General features: G+C 43.9%; 1 protein-coding gene across 1 annotated transcript; it reads right to left on the bottom strand.

The window, feature by feature from the left end:
- Positions 1 to 2,083: 2,083 nt before the first annotated feature.
- Positions 2,084 to 12,251, bottom strand: CELA1 (chymotrypsin like elastase 1). The gene is made up of 8 exons (XM_063293768.1): positions 12,020 to 12,251; positions 10,574 to 10,656; positions 9,348 to 9,448; positions 7,731 to 7,856; positions 6,208 to 6,344; positions 4,960 to 5,105; positions 3,779 to 3,928; positions 2,084 to 2,217 (listed from the first exon to the last, which is right to left on the bottom strand). Exons 1-8 carry the CDS (start codon positions 12,057 to 12,059, stop codon positions 2,200 to 2,202), a joined length of 801 nt encoding a protein of 266 aa, XP_063149838.1. The 5' UTR covers positions 12,060 to 12,251; the 3' UTR covers positions 2,084 to 2,199.
- Positions 12,252 to 16,829: the final 4,578 nt, after the last annotated feature.

Raw genomic sequence — 16,829 nt, 5'->3', positions numbered from 1 at the left:
TTTGCATTGTATCCAATTGGACAATGGCCCCCTTTTTTAAAAAAAAAACCAACAGGTTATTTTAGGAAGGAGAGCCCACATTAACAGCCCATGAATTAGTTCCCTGATACATATCCAAATTCTTCATAGGATGACCTTTGCTGGGAGAGGGACATGGGCAGTGTGATCATGGTGATTCTTCTGGACCTCCTAGTGATCAGTGGCCATGATCTTTTGGAGAGATTATCTGAGTTAGGCATGGATAGAACAGCTTTGGTCTGCTCATAATTGGGTGTTCATCTGCAGAAGGTAGCCCTGTGGCATTTCTATGATACTGCCCTGGTGTTAACACTATGGCATTCCATAGGGTTTTAGCCTACCTATAAGGAAAGAGACAAGCAACATTTCTCCAACAGACACATCAAGTGGAGGGCAGCCAGCTTCACTCAAACTCTAGGTGTTAATTTGCTATTAGTCCTTTCAGGTCACATGAAAAGCCGTCCTGAGCAGTGGCTGCTGCTTGAATGGTGGGAAGGTCTTTTCATGAGAACTCCAGGAGATGTTTGCATGGTCTGTCTCCCAGTCAGTCCTTTATGAATCTCGCCAGGAAGAAGGCTCAATAATGGGTCTGTGATGCCAACCTGCATTCACAGAAATGACAGCCAGCTTCCCAGACTAGGAATACACATTGCTTTGTCTCAGACACTGGCAATGACTTCTATTACAGAAAGCAAAGACAGATACTGCAGCTCGTCTCTCTCCTGGATAGGAAAAAACTTTGTTCTTTTAAAATCAAAGGCAGAATTTTGGGGAAAAAGAAAGAAGTTGCCTGAACCAGAGTGGACTGTCTTCTCAGCAGCTCTGATAAATGGCTGAAATTACCTTCAGAGGTCCAGGGAACCAATTTGCCAGATGCTTTCCAAAGGCTTTCCAAAGCATTGCAAGAAAAGCCCGCACTATTTGGAGAACGGCATGGGCGGCCTCAGGAAGAAGGCCTGGCCCAGCTAGCAGCTGCCTTGCATAGGGCTAGGCTGGGTGTGCTGTTGGCATTTTTTTTCTGCTCTTGGCTACCATGGTAATTAAGTACTTCCTTAAGCATTGGCCAGGTGAAGAGGTCAAATTTAATTGTCCTCAGTTTAGGTGTTAATAGTTGCATTGCCTGATGGGAAGGCAGCTTGCAGGACTTTTGTTTAGTTTTTAGCCTTGCAGCTGAGTAAGCCGAGTAAGCAACCCGGTGCTCTCTGAGTACGTGTGAATGCACAAGCTTGTAAATATGTTTCTGAGCTTTCTGTAAATAAATTTATTTTTATAGAAATGCCTGGTGTGTGATTTTTCTGATCTCTCTGGGCCAAATGCTTTCCAGCACTCTGCAACATGTGCCTCATCAGCAGCGGGAGGCGGACGGTGAAGTTCGTCTGGGTGTGGCAGGGCTGGCAAGCGCAGGGAGTTGGGGATGGCTGGGGCTCTGTGCTGTGGCACTGGGGCGGCTGGCCGCAGTGCGGGCTTGAGGCAGCGCTTCTCGGCTGCAGCACTAGGGCTGAAGTAGAGGCCCTGGGGTAGTGGCAGCTGGCTGAGACTGCTGAAGGCTCTAGGTCTCTATTTCAGCCCCAGCGTTGTTTCCATTGCCGAAGAGTGCTGCTGTGCGGGGGGGCCAAAGGGGCAGAGATGGGTGGGGAGATGGGTGGGAGGAGTTGAAGCATCCCTGCGGTTGTAAGTGCAGGCAGGCTGCCAAGCACCCGAATTTTGTTCATGTGACTGCGAGGGCACTACAACGGTCGTAACTTTGGGGATGAGCATAAGTGCCATTCGTTCAGCACCGCTGTAACTTCGGTCACTGAACGAATTGTCATAACTCGAGGACTACCTGTAGTCCAGCCTTCCCTAGGCAGATATGTGGGACTACAACTCCCAGAATTCTCAGACAACATGGACAAATATGAGAGTTACAGTCCTACACAGCTAAAGAACATCAGCCAAGGGAACATCAACCATTAGGGAACACAAAGAAAATGTGTGATATTTTGATATTGATATAACAATAGAACATTCCTCCATTTCTGATGTTTTCATTGCACAGATATAAAATAGTAATGAACAGATGGTCTAATGTATAACTTTTTTATTTTTTCAGAAGAGTTCCAGATACAACACTTCTACAAACTGAACAGGTGTAGCATACTTTTGATAAAGAAGCCAGTGATAGTAGCCTCTGATGGAAATTCAGTTTGAGTTAATTACCTGGAAAGAAGGAGAAAGAGAAGGAAAAGACTGTTAATCGAGGGGAAAAGGAAGTTCTTAAAATGCCAATATCTAGTCACAAATGAAACTTGTGGTAATGTGATATCCAAGCAAGTATTCTGGATTTGCAACTAATCAAAATGCCCTCACAGGAACTCTCTCTCTCTCTTCTTTTTTGAAAAACGAACGAATATGCACTAAAAACCCTACAATTAACTGAAAGAGAAAAAAAGTGACCACAAATACATACAGTATACACACACAAAATATATTTGTGATCTTTAGGAGAAATACAAACATTTTAAACATCCATACTCAGTATTTCAGGCCAAAGCGACCTCTCTGCAGATAAAAATAACATTTTTTGGAAAGACAGGGTTATTATAGGTAAAGGACAGTGACTAGATTTACTCCCTGGAACCCCACCCAGTGAAGGTATTCAGCCTGTGGGAGTGGCTTAGCTCTAGAACAAGCTTCTGTTCCTATTTTGTAGGTCGTTTCTTGTTTTGGAAATGGGCTGGGCCATTTGCAGACATGCACTAAATCATACAGGAGATGTGATAGCAGATGGCAACTTGAAACTGTTGCTATACAAGCATGATTGACTTTGCGGAATACAGTTTTCTTCCAACCCTCAATTTGTGGTTGATATACATGAATCAAACTTTTATTCATGGGCCTAAAATCACTACTGATGGGTGTGACTTTTTGGTATGCTTTGACTATTATTACGTTAATGATTTATGTTAATTTATATTTTACCATGGATGTTTTATAGGTCTATAATGAGGTCAACACGTTCAGTGTATGCAATTAAATGAATTAATAAGGAAATAAATCATTACAATTGTTTTCCCACCCAGATTAATTGCTTCTTCTTTCTGTTGGTATTCGGAATCCTTTCTTTTAAGGAAAGGACTTGGTGGAAATAAATAATTGTTTCAAACTTTCACTAACGCACACAGACCAGTACACCAAACTAGCTCTCTAACCAAATTTTATTTATGGTTAAAGAGGCATCACAAAGTTTGGCTAAGCTGGCAATCCACCTGCATCGTTCAACAATTCTTCAATCGTGGCATCTAGCAATGATCAACTGCGCTGTCTGGAATGGTCTCCTACTGAGACACTGTTGGCCCCAACTCTTTTGCCTTCAAAAAACCCCTGGGTTTTTCCTCGGTTGTTAGGCCAAGATGATTGGAATCCCCATCTGGAGGGGGCAAGAATGTGAGATTCTGGTTTTCTATTTACATCTGGTTGGATTTTAAATGAAAATCTTTATCTCATTTTGGTTTTGGTCCACTGTCTGCCATCTAATATTTTATGCAGTGTTTGAGTTGGATGGCCATAGCATTTATCTAAACAAACAAACAAAGCTGAACAGAATTCGCTGTGAAAACTCCTGGAGGCTGTCTGACCTGCTCCTTTACCCAGGTCCCATAAGGGCATTTCTTGACATGCAGAGGATTCTGTGCACTAGGCTATGGGTTGGACTAAATGATCAGTAGAGACACATCCCACCCTTACATGTGATGATTCTTTGATTCTATGACAAACTTACACTATTCATCCAGGAAATATAAGCTGAGACACGGGTGAACACAGTCGGCTTCCGGTAAACGTTGCACCCACTGCTGGAAACAAAGCTAGTGACCCCATGGACGACATATCTGCCATTTACCAAGCAGTTTAAAGGCCCTCCAGAATCCCCCTGGAATACAAAGCAAAGATGGGAGAGCTACATCACCAATTATATTGCGTTCTCTGATTTTTCTGCAAAGCACGAAATACCTGCTGAAATAAACCAAGGTAAGGCGACGTGCAGCCTGCAGATGATCCACCAGTGCGGTCCTGCATAGTGCTTTCTAAGCAGCTGCTGCAAGAGGGCTTTTGAAGTATGATTGTTTTGAAGAAATTTGGTTTCCTAGATACAGTATTGCAAGTAAAAAATTGATAAATAACCAAATCCTCAGACTGGATCCTATCACCCATTCTGGAAAGATTTATTCTCAAGGTAAATTTGCCAGACGTTTCTCAGATAAGGAAAAGTTCATCACTCAGGAAACAGATATGGGATGAAGGATACCTGGCCTTGCATTTGCACATTTGGAAAGGATCTTGGAACTGTAGTGCAGTGTTTCTCAACCTGAACAGCTTTAAGATAGATGGACTCCAGTCCCAGAATTCCCCAGCCAGTTTGCTGGCTAGGGAATTCAGGGAGATGAAGTCCACATATCTTACAGTTGCCAAGCTTGGGAAACCCTGCTGTAGAGGATTGCAAGCTGAAATTGTTTCAGCAGAATGACAGGGCTACTGAAAAAGCAGATGCAGTGTTGTGCTGCAGAATAGCAATATTATGTTCAAATCACAGGAAGGAAAAGTTCCTCTTTGCTCTGCTTGGGTCGGACCCGGCCGCAAGTTCTGCAACCAATACTGGGCGCTCCATCTCAGGAAGGATTCATAGAATTTGGAATGGGTGCAGAGCAGAGCAAGGAGGATGACCAAGGGCCCGAAACGAAGCCCCAGGAAGAAAGACCGAAGGAATGGGGAACATGTAGCTTAGGGAAGCGCAGCTTAGCTTTGCTGGATTTGCACACTTGCTGCCAGATTGAAGTGGTTCAGGGCAGGGCAGAAGGCTGGGCTAGATAATGTTCTTGTGGCAGGTGGTGACCTTCCTGAAACTCCCGTCTGTTGTTAACATGCGTATGCTTCTTATGGCAAGTGTATGTAGCATGAGATTACCTGGCATCCAGCACGTGTGCCATCACCCCCAGCACACACCATGGTAGTCTTAACTGTTGAGCCCCAGTAGGATGGACTGGAACAGGTAGCATGATCCACGATTGGGAGATAGGCTTGCTGCAGAGTTGACGCCAGCTGTCCATTTGCTGTACAAAAATGCCCAGAGTGATGGTGTCAGCATGCTCAGGAAGCATAAGCCCCAACCTCATTTTGACTTCCCATCTTGTGAAATGGAAGGAGAATTTCCCAGTGATGAAGAGCATAATGTAGTGCGGGGAATCTTTCATTCCCGACATACTGCTGAACTGCCTCACCATTGACCATACACATGGGGATGGCTGGTAGCTGTAGTTCAACAACATCTGAAAGGCCACATGTCCCTCATACTTGATGCAATGGATAGGTGGATTGCCTATCTGGCTTCATTTTTCTCTTCCAAGGCATCAGGATCAAGCTAGGGCAAAGCAAATGGCAGATCTGCGCAGCCAGCACAGTGTAGAAGTGAAGGTGTTAGACTTGGAGCAAGAAGGTTCAGATTCAAGTCTCCATTTGACAGGGAGTTCACTGGGTGATTTTGGCTATTGTCAGCCCTATGAGATAGACCAGACCCAAAAATCAACTCTACAGGACAACTAGAACTGTACTATAATGGTAGGCTATAATAACAGAATTTTTAAGTCTGATTGTGTTTCTCCTTGTCTCCCTCCTATACCCCATCAAGTCAGGGAGGAGTCAGCCTGAGCCTCTTCCTAATATTATCTCTGTTCCCAGGACTTAAGGAATGTTTTTTGTCCTTTTTGCTTATGTAACAGTTTCTGAATATTTGCTTCAAGGCCACCTCTCTGGGTCTCCACAGCAGCCACTCTTTTTTAGCTTCACCGATCTGACAGGGAAATTATTGCAGAGATGAAATTAGGGGAAACCACTAATCATTATCCTGAACTCTCAGTAGAAAGGCAAGTATCAGTGCAGTAAAGAAATCTATCTATATTGGCTCGCAGAGTGCTTGCTTGAGTCTTGGTAGACTGATATGTTAGAATTCCATATAAATTTTCACCACCACTGCAAATGCTCATCTAATTATGATGACATTTATTCACAATTTGTTTATTCCAATATTTATGATCTTGATTGATTGATTGATTGATTGATTGGGACTAACAACTTGAGCACCTATGTCTCTGGGCCATCTAGCAATGATCTTCTTACCTTGCCCTTGTATATTGCGTGAATTCTGATAATACTCACTTCTGGTCCTGCCCCAGCCAGTGATGATACAATTATTGTTTTTGGGCAGCACCTGGCCGGAGGGAGGCAAAGCACCAAGCTTCACGTATGTGTTCAGAGTTGCGCTTTGTGAAAGACGGAGCAGTGCAATGTCAAAGCTGCCAAGGAATAGAGAAACCGGAGAAGGAAGAGAAAAGAAGAAACAAACTGAAGACTTGTCAGAAACAAGAATATGGGCCTGTTTCATATTAAATGGTTAGGTGGCAAATATGCCACACTAGTACTCCTTATTGCCCACTGACTTCAGCAATCAGCTGGAGCACTGCAGTTTCCAAACCAGCATTCATGATTTATCTATCTATCATCCCTGTCTACCATCTATCTATCTATCTATCTATCTATCTATCTATCTATCTATCTATCTATCTATCTATCATCTATCTATCTATCTATCTGTCTATCTATCTGTCTATCTATCATCTATATCTATCTATTATCTATCTATCTATCATCTATCTATCATCTATCATCTATCTATCTATCTATCTATCTATCTATCTATCTATCTATCTATCTATCTATCAATCATCTATCTATCTATCTATCTATCTATCTATCTATCTATCTATCTATCATCTATCTATCAATCTATCGGGCTGTCAAGTCAGTCTTGACTCCTGGTGACTACATGGACAGGTTCATGCAGTTTTCTTGGCAGGATTTTGGAAGTGGTTTGCCCTTGCCTGCTCCCTAGGACTGAGAGAGAGGGACTGGCCCCAAATCCCCCAGCTGGCTTTGTACCTGAGGCAGGACTAGAACTCACGGTCTCCCAGTTTCTAGGCTGGTGCCTTACCCATGACACTTGTCATGAGTAAGGATGGCGAGCAGGGGGCTCCCATCCAGACTGTCAAGCGCATGCGTAGCACTGATGAATTGTTCAGCCATTCAAAGAGACACAGATCGGGACCGCCTTAACCCTTGGGGGTTATATGTCTGGGTTTTCCCCACGCTTCTTCAGTTTGTTAGGATTCCTGTTAAGTACTAGCAATAAATATTAGAGACCAGTTCCTTGTCTCAGTGTGTTTCCTGGTTGTTAGGACAACACCAAACTGGCTCTCCTGGCAATGGTAGGTATAACCAAACACTAGAGACACTTCTTTCATTTACTTGATGCAAATCATGGACAGACTCTGTGGTTTGCAATGGCTAGAAGTCACTTGTATCCAATATTTGGGCAATTTGGTAAACCACTGCCAAACTGCAGCAGGGCCTTCAAGGACAACCTGGGCAGTAGTACAGGACATTCAGCATGTAACTTTCTAATGGTTACGCATAATTGCAATCCATATCACACATAGGAACCTCCTCATTGGTTTGGCTTCAGATTAAGAGACTGGCCCTACTCATCCGGAGTATTCCTTGAGAACAACCTCCAGTGAAGTCTCAGTGTCCCAAACATACCTACTGACCTAAAAGAATTTTGAATCCCTGGCTTAAAAAGTACATGGGTAGGACTGAGCAGTTTTCAGGATAACTCCACTTACCCTCCAGCAACATTGTTGCTGTTCCAGTTTGGATGCACAAAGATCCGTGCCACACTTAGGATCTGCTCAGTTCCTTCGTTCTTATCAATGTTGTGGTCGCCAGCCACCACACGGAAATCCATTCTTCTGTAGATAAGAGGGCAAAAAAATGGAACGGAGTTGTGTTACCAGTTTGGAATCTTTCCACAAGCTTCAACAACTTCACTTACGAACACTGTCTAAGACTGAACACAAGTAGCAAAGTACTTGGGGTAAATAAGAGATTCAGTTCATGATAATGACTAGGAGTCACTTCCTACTTTCATAGCACTTGGTAGCCTGTGAATATGCTCCACTAAACGAAGTTTTGAATGCAAAGTATTATTTTGGATGGAGTTCATTCAAAATTATACTCAGCTAAAACATGTTACTTATACAGACAGCTAAAAAGATATTTGCAGCCCATCCTTTTCTGTCAGCCTTGCAAGGTAGTCCAGAGAAGAAGCACACCCAGGAGTACTAGCGCTATCTTTATTGCAAGGTTACATTAATCAGAATCTTGCAAGACTGAAAGTATTTCTCCCCTCCTTTCCATTTACTCTCCAGAAAACTGGGGGGGGGGGTCCCTTCTGAAATGCTTCCATGCTTTTCCCCCATCTGCAGACTGAGCTGCCTCTTATCAGATCGTTGCTTAGGCTGTGGGTCTGTGTTCTGTGTCCCAAGGTCATGGCCACATACCGTTACATTTTCACAGATGGATTCAAGGCCTAGTTGTTTTATTAATATTTTGCACTGGTAACCTGGGGAACTCAAGCAGTTGGAATAAAATCAACCAATGACAGAAGTCATGTCTGCATAATGTCTTATGTTTCATAGAATTTAACTTCCTTTCTATGGAAAAACATCTAGAAAGGCATTGGTGAAGGTGAACAAAATAAGAGATGTGAGTAGGGACTTTCAGGGAGAACTGGTCAATAGAAAGTTTAATCAGACCAACAGAAAAAGTAATCAAACTATGTTGATTCCATTAGATGGGAACTATTGCTTCTACATATGATGTAGGGTTGTAAATATTCCACCACTGAATCATCTTTGTGAACAGTCTGAAAGGATGAAACACATTTTGGAAGAAGCCAATGTATAGAATCAATTTCAGCTGCTCTTCTAGCCCAGTTTCATGAGGAGCAAAGTGCCTCCTCTCTTCTCTCTTCTCCAGAAGATCATAGATGGTGCGATGGTTAGGGTGTGGGACTAGGGGTTGGAAGACCCAGGTTCCAGTTCACCCACAGCCATGGAAGGTGACTTGGGCCAGTCACCTTCTCTCTCAGCCCGACCAAACTCACAGCACGGTTGCTGCAGGGGAAAATGGGAACATTACATATTCCACTTTTTGCTCCTGAATGAAAAGTGGGGTATATATCTTAAAAACAAACAAAGGTGACCTACTATTGAGGACTTTCTGTCTTCCAAGGAAGCCCAAGGAAGAAAAAGTACATTTTGTATTTTCAGTGTTACAGATCCTGAGAAAGCCAAGATGAAACATTTCTGCACAGGGCCAATCTAGTGTTAAGCCTTCTTCCCTGGAGAAGAAATCCCCAGGGGGAAAAAACACCCGAATGCCTACTTGTCCGCTGTTACCTGTCCACACAATGAGCCGCTGTCATTACCCAGTTTCGTTTCACCAGCGTCCCACCGCATGTGTGATACCATCTCCCACTGGAAGAGTACTGGAGGGAAATCTACACATGGAGTTGGAGAGAGAGTAAAAGCAAGAGAGCCCTGAGTTCCTTGTCAAAAAGTATTCTAGACAGAAACATTAAAGTGGAGGTTAGGAACTGTTCCCTTTAAATTATTAAAGCAACTGCATCATTTACAAGGCCTACAGAGCTACTTTGAAAGCAGGTCCTGGCTGATTCCCCTTGCATGTCCATGCCCAACCACTATGCTTTGCTGACCATCCCACCAATACTGAAAATGGGACGGCTTTCAAAGTGATTGCTCCATAGAGTGCCATTTGTTGCAAATGGTTTCCTTTGGATTCCTGCACCAAATAGGAAATTGGATTCAGAGGCCTAAAGGTTTCCTTCCAAACCCATGATTCAAAAGGTTCGTTCTGCATGACTGAGTAAATGCGGATTGGAGATGTCTCGACAACTGTATCTAGAAGATGTGAACGGATGTTGTCTTCAAGGCACTGCCAACCTGAGTTTGAACTCATATTTTCCTGATCCAGTTTTAAAGGGGTATTTTCCACCTTCTTCTGGCACAACCTAAGCTGTACGCATTGGCTGCGGTGCTTCGTATTAAGGAAAATTTGGAACAGGCACCTGGCCTGCTTCTACTAGCCGACTGGGCAGGCCTCCGTCTCCTGCCCTGAGGGTCCCACCCAGCCTCTCTCTGCCTCCTCCTTCATTGCTTCTTCTGCAGACAGAACCTGGTTCTGCTCTGTTGTTGAGGCACTTCTTCATGCTGGCATACTTCCTGATGGCGCCCACACTGGATGGCAGCACTGTACTGCTGCCATGTGGAAAAGCTCAAAGACAACATTTTATTTTTCTCTCCTCGCCTTCCAGCACAATGTTGTTTTGCTTTTGGAAGGAATCTGGCTCAGACTACACACAACCCACATTGCCTGAACAACTGCAGCAGTTGCTGCAAATAACAGAGATTGCAAATTTGAAGCAAAAGTGGAAGCAGTTGGAGAAGAAAGGATCTGCAACCTTTTTTCTGCTTGTTCCAGAATCTTTTCCCCTTTGTTTTCCACTTGAAACTTGTTTCCCACTTTATCCCTGTTTTCTCCACCTATTAAAATGCAAAAGGTGGAAAATATAGCCTTCAGTTCCTGGAAAGAAATTTGTTTTTACCTGTGATGGCCATGAATGCTTCTTTGCCTCTTGGCCCCCAACAACACGTCCATTTTTCACTTGTGTTTCCTCTGAGCAGTAGCCTTTAAGAGTAAAAGGATGTCAGCAGCATAAGCTCAAGAGATATTTAAAAAATTGTTTTTTAAATGGCAACTTGAAAGAACCCAAGAATAGATCATGAGAGATCACCTTCCATGAGTACACCATCCATACCATTACAAGCTATAAAAGCTTTTGTATTGAAAGGAGTGACTCTGCAAGGGACATCATGAGGGGGTGTGGTCCAATTCCACCTGACATTGTCTGCTTTTTCACACTTTCTTTTGCTTGTCAACATACTCCACCTGAGCAAGTTAAGGTACCCACTTTGAGGGAAGGGAGACATGAAGGGGTATTCCTGTTATCTAACACAATGTCTCTCAAACATCGGTATGGACCCCATAAGTGGGATGCAGAAGCATCTCGGTGGAACGCAAAGCTGCACTTCCCCAGATGTGTGGCAAGCCAAGGCTCTCGCTCCCCAGCGCACACCCAGTCAATTCCTTTATCCAGAGCAGAGCAAGCACACATGCCACTCAGTTCAGCTGGCAAAAATATAGCTTGATGTTTATTGATTAAATACCAGCAAACATCAAGAACATTTCACTGGCAAAAATGAGACAAAAGACAGGCAGTTGTAGGGAGAGAGAGAGAGAAAAAGATGAACAATAAGCAGGAATTTATGTTATCTATTGTCTAACAAGTTCAACCAAATTCAAGACAGGTTCAACTACAATTTCAGCCAAGAAACTGTAGACATCTCAGACCAACCCTGATCCCCAAATGCAAGAGAATTCCTAGAGGTGTGGCACTCTGACCAATCAGCCATTCATACATTAAAATAAGCGCCATCTACAAAGCATCCAAGACAGGAAGCAATCAAAGATCACACATGTGCACCTTAGGGGGAACATAGGTTCTGGGCCTTGGGCAGGGAAATCCAGAGCATCCTTTTCCTTTGACTAAAACCTTTTACTGGGGAACCCTTGCAAAAGGTTGAAAACCACTGGTCCATGTTGTTGAAGTGAGCAGACAGTTTGAGTCTTTTCTTTCAGTGAGCAAAAACCTATTTCTGGATCGTGCCCCTTCAAAAGTAGGTCGGGGATCAGTCTATATACTAACCAGGTAGGGAAATCTGGGCTTCTGGAATTCTTTCCATCTCCTTTCCTAGCTGTTGCCCCAACACCCATTGTATTTTCTTCTGCATAATGAAACAACCTGTTGTGTCAGTCTGTGTAGGCATGGGGCATTGGGAAGCCCAGGGCGGGCAGGATAGGGCCAGATGGACCCCCCAAAATCATCTCTAAAGCAACTGCATACACACATATTATTTTGAGCAGCAGCTACTAAGAATTCTAAATTTTGTATGCTCCCTCCAGCCTAATGGAAAAACTCAGCAATACTTACTGCAAAGGACAACAGCAGCGAAGATGAAAAGCCTCAGCATGGTGAATGAGTGCTTGTTATCCTTAGGGTACAGCTTCTTTTATACTCAGGAATCCCAGGTCTTCCACTAGTCTCCTTTGATCCAGCCCTTCTTGGTGATGGTGGGAAAGAGCACAGATGTCTTGGAAACACAAACACTAAGTGACCTTGTACCTTTCCACAGGCCTCGGTCCATACATGTTTATTTACTCTCTATTCTATGAAGGATGAACTTGGGAAGTCCACTGAATTAACCGGAGTTGCAGATTTTCTTTGGAACAGAAATAAGGTTTGGGGGTTTACAAAATGATTGGACAACATTTTAGGACTCTGCAAGGAAAACAACCATGTGATTCTGGAGGGCTTGTGGGCACTTCCAGCACACGCTCTGCAGCTCACGTTGGAAGCTGCTGGCCGTTTGTGAGGCTTTCTCCTTCCTCCTGCAAAACCCCAGAGTTTTGCACATGCAAAACCCAGCCCCAGCCCGGCGGCACAGCACAAAGGGGCTTCGTGGCGCGAAGGGCCAGGCCAGGCACACCTCGTCAGCAGTGGGAGCAAGAAGATGGTGAAGGTCAGCTGGGGTAGCAGAGCACAGGGTGGCGAGTGCAACTGCAGCTGGGACTGGGCTGGGGTGGCTTTGTGCTGCGCTGCGGCTCAGGGGCTTCTTGCAGCCCCAGAGCTGTGGCATGCCAAGCAGCCACAGAGCCACACTGTTTTGGGGCTGCTTGCTGCCCCTCAAGGCAGGGTGCATGGTGGCCAAAAGGGCAGAGATGGGGGGAAGATAGGCGGGTGGGGGGAGTTGAAGCACCCTTGCGGTCGTAAATACAGGCAGGCTGCCAAGTGACTGAATTTTGGTCATGTGACCGTGGGGGGTGCCACAACAGCTGTAACTTCAGGGACCAGTCATAAGTCCATTTTCTTAGCACTGTCAAAACACACTTGGTCCATACATGTTTATTTACGTTCTATTCTATGAAGGATGTACTTGAGAAGTCCACTGAATTAACTGGAGCATGTTACATCCAAAGGTTGATGTCTGGCAGAATTTTGAAAATGAGGGCACAAGTGTGTTCCATGTTGATGTTCTTTTTATATACAGTAATAAAGGAAGAGAGAACCAGTTTGGTGTAGTGGTTAGAAACCAGGAGGTGGCTCTGAGTTCTAGTTCTGCCTTAGGCATGAATCCAACTGGGTGACCGTGGGCCAGTCACTCTCTATCAGCCCCAGGAAAGAGGCAAAGGCAAACCACTTCCAAAATCTTTCCAAGAAAACTGCAGGGACTACTCTAGGCAGTCATCAAGAGTCAACACTGACTCAAAGGCACCGAAAAATAAAAAATAAAGGAAGACTCAGTTTATTGAATGCCTTATGTTTATGATGCGCTCGGATGGAGCCTTCTGCAAACTGCTGCCCTCCAGAAGGTTGGAACTACAAGTCTCAACATCCCCTGCCAGTGCAGCTTAGGAAATCTGCTTTTCTACTAGATATAATATTTCCATTTGTCACAATCACATAAGGAGTGCTCATCAAGGAGACAGGGTACTTCTACACACCTGGCTAGAAGCAACAGTGGCTGAACCTGAATGTGTACCGAAATGCATCTCTGATTAATGCCAGGGATGTGCATTCAACGGGATCCTTCTGCACCATAAAACAAGGAGTCCAACATCAGTATCTCTTGCTCTTTCAGCACTTATTTAATTAAGAACATTTCTCTTCTACCAACTGAAAACTGAAAGGCAAAGGCCAAACACCAACTGCAGGTAAAATGAGCAGCAAAATGGTAATAGATGTGGTTTACAACCAAGGCCAAGACTCACATAAAAGTCATGCAACTGGGCATTAGATCAGAATTAAGCCACATATCATCCTCTAGTTGATGTTGTCATGTCGTGCAAGCCCCATCATCCCTCACCACTGATGATGGGCTGCTGGGAACTGGATGTTGACACCACCTGAAGGGTCTCCTGTTGCCCTCTCTGAACAGCCAGCGTTCCATAACTGGGGCAAAAATATAAAAAGTCCACTTTTTACCCACCACCACCACCTGGAAAAGTGCCTTAGATTATGTTCTTCATAATTAGGTTATTAGAAAGTGTCTTGGACCCATTTGTGAAAAGTATTCTCTTTATAATAGTATCCTTGGGTGCTGTCTGTATCTTACAAAATTGGGGCAGCAGAGACTTAAATGTCAGCAGTGGCATGCAGATACCACACTGCATTCTCTCATATCTCTTATCCCCCCTTCATCGCTTCCAGACAAGGCAGTGAAAGTCCTTCATGAAGGACTGGATGAGGGACATAAAATAAAGCCTCTTCCCTGTTACGTCAACCCGTCCCACCCAATCATGCAGAGAGGGCACGTTGTGGACCCCATCAGTAAGAGACTTCTGTCTGGCGGGGTCCAGGAGGCGGGCCTTCTCTGCTGCAGCTCCCGCCCTCTGGAACATCTTGCCCCTGCAGGTGAGGCTAGCCCCATTGTTCCTGGCCTTCCAGAGGAATTTGAAGACCTGGCTCTGCCACCTGGCTTGGGGAGGGGAGGGGAGGGGAATAGTCATGCCTGGGGATGGCTAGTGCCCTAAAATGCTCCTCCAATGCAAGGACTGAATTGGATCATAGCCATCCAGACTTTATTTTGATCTATATTAATTATTGTAATTGTATTTTATACAGAGTATTTTTATATATTGTATTTGTTTTATTGACCAAAATTCAGGATTATGTTCCCTATGCTGATCAAAGCAAACTTCATTCTTAGTGGCTGAAGTTACCAGGGCTAGATTTGGTAGCATCAGATCATATCCTGCATTTTATTTTAAGTCTCCGCTGTCCCAATTTTGCACTCGGGGGATACAACGGAACAGTCATAGGGGGGAGACAAAGTTAAAGGAGATGGGTTGGATTTCTTCCAGCAAATGCTGGTTTAATACCTATTCCAAATGATAGCCAATTTTTCACATACTGTAGCTTACATGACTGCCAATCCCCTTTTAATGAAATATTGTGTCACTGTGAGGAATGAGGCTGGGGAGAAGATGCTCCAACATTAATTATAAAGAAATGCAGAGTAATTAGCGAAAAGAAGATGAACCCAATACAGAAATAATTTCCTCATAAAATACAGTTATCAGCTTTATTGTTTCCAGTCAGGATTACCAAAGCAAGACTTCATTTCAACTGAAAATTTTCTTGCAAATGAACCAAAACTTCTGCATTCAAAATCTAAGTTCTTTCACCATGTCATCATTCTTCAAAAATGGTAAAAATTGTATAGAAACCAGCCTTGTCCTTTAAAAAGGAAAGATGGAATCACGCAGAGATAGAATTTGATCCGTATTGTCAACCAATCAGTGTTAAAAAGTACAGTGTGCTCATAAAATGCCCAGTATATACAAAAGTCCAGAATCTATTTTTCCCTTTGGACTTATGCATTCCATTGCAAGTGAAAATGTGAATTATTTATAGATTACAAGAATTCCCAACATGGTCAGTTATGAGAAAGCTGCTGTTTGGGTCCTGACAATCTTGTTACAGAAAGAGAAACTCTTTCCCCTCTGCCCCGTTATCCAAGGAAATCCAAAAAAAATGTGTAGTTTAGTATTTTTTTTAGAAACATTCCCAATAATAAGGGCAAATTTTTGGTCTAGCAGATAATTGTAATTAGCAATAACCATTATCACTTTCCTCGATTTGCTTTCCTGGTGGGTATTCTTGTCAACATAACGCAAACACAAATACACACACAGAGTTTGGTTTTTGCATTGCTTTCACTCCCATCCACTGATGTGAGTTAGCAATTAGTTTGGCAGCTGGTTTCTCATGAGATACAGCTTCTTCCTCTGCTAGTGTTTTGTTCTGTTTTTCTAAAGGCACATTAGCAGCCTTCTTTATTCCTGGCATCGCAGTGTACAACTAAGGCTATGGATGTATCTGAAGGAAAGCCACACACCTTCCCGCACTGCAGGGCATTACACCGGGCAGCCTAGGAAAGCCATGCTGGGCCCTGCTGAGTCATGCAGACAGGTGGAGAACGGAACCAGGCTGCAGCCTTCTGAACACCTAGACTGCAGGGGTTAGGAGGGCTATAAGGCACGTCAAGCCCAGACATGGGAGCCATAAGGAGGTGCCAATAACCTTACTGCATTCCTCCCCTTCAATTTGCTGCTAGAAGACACAGGTTTTTCTTTCTCCACAGAATCATCAGCGCTCCCTGCAGTGTGCTGGCAAAAGTTCCAAAGCTTGAGGTAAAGCACTGGCCACGGCCTGTGCAAAGGGCTAGGATTTCAGTTGCACAGCAATACGGCAGGCCAGCATTGACTACTTCAATTGCAGGTGGCTGCACTGAGCCTTTGGAAGCAAAAGTTTACCTGCTATTCACCCGCATGTCAGTGCAAAGACCTTTAAGACAGTTGAGAAAGCATTAGAATTATGGAGTAATTTCTCCCTCCAATGCTCAGTATTGTCAGAAGTTGCATTTCCTATGTAACAGATTAAAGTCACTATCTTTGGCATCCAATTATTCTCTAAACTATACCACAGACAATTTAATCCTTAGGACAGAGCCTGGAAGCGCTACTTCCTACAATGCTCACAACATACAAATTAGGGAAATGTTTGATTTCACATCTGGCCAATGGCCACTTGTCCTCTACAGCCAAACAAACATCACCAGTATTGGCTGCCTCACACTGTGCTTTGATTGACAGGACACTTGGTATTCTAAAGAGCAAACATACCAGCTTGTAATTTTTTTTATCAAGAAAGCCCAAATGAACAGATATACCAAGGTTGG

This window comes from Candoia aspera, chromosome 2, assembly GCF_035149785.1.
Source record: "Candoia aspera isolate rCanAsp1 chromosome 2, rCanAsp1.hap2, whole genome shotgun sequence".
NCBI lineage: Eukaryota > Metazoa > Chordata > Lepidosauria > Squamata > Boidae > Candoia > Candoia aspera.
This window is presented reverse-complemented; position numbering and strand designations above follow the sequence as displayed.

Coding starts and splice junctions, on each gene's coding strand:
- CELA1 (XM_063293768.1), bottom strand. CDS start 12,059: ATGCTGAGGCTTTTCATCTTCGCTGCTGTTGTCCTTTGCA. Junction 6,345..7,730: donor AGCAACAATGTTGCTGGAGG/GTAAGTGGAGTT, acceptor ATTCCTTGGCAG/CTTTGACATTGCACTGCTCC. Junction 3,929..4,959: donor GCACACGTGCTGGATGCCAG/GTAATCTCATGC, acceptor TTTGTATTCCAG/GGGGATTCTGGAGGGCCTTT.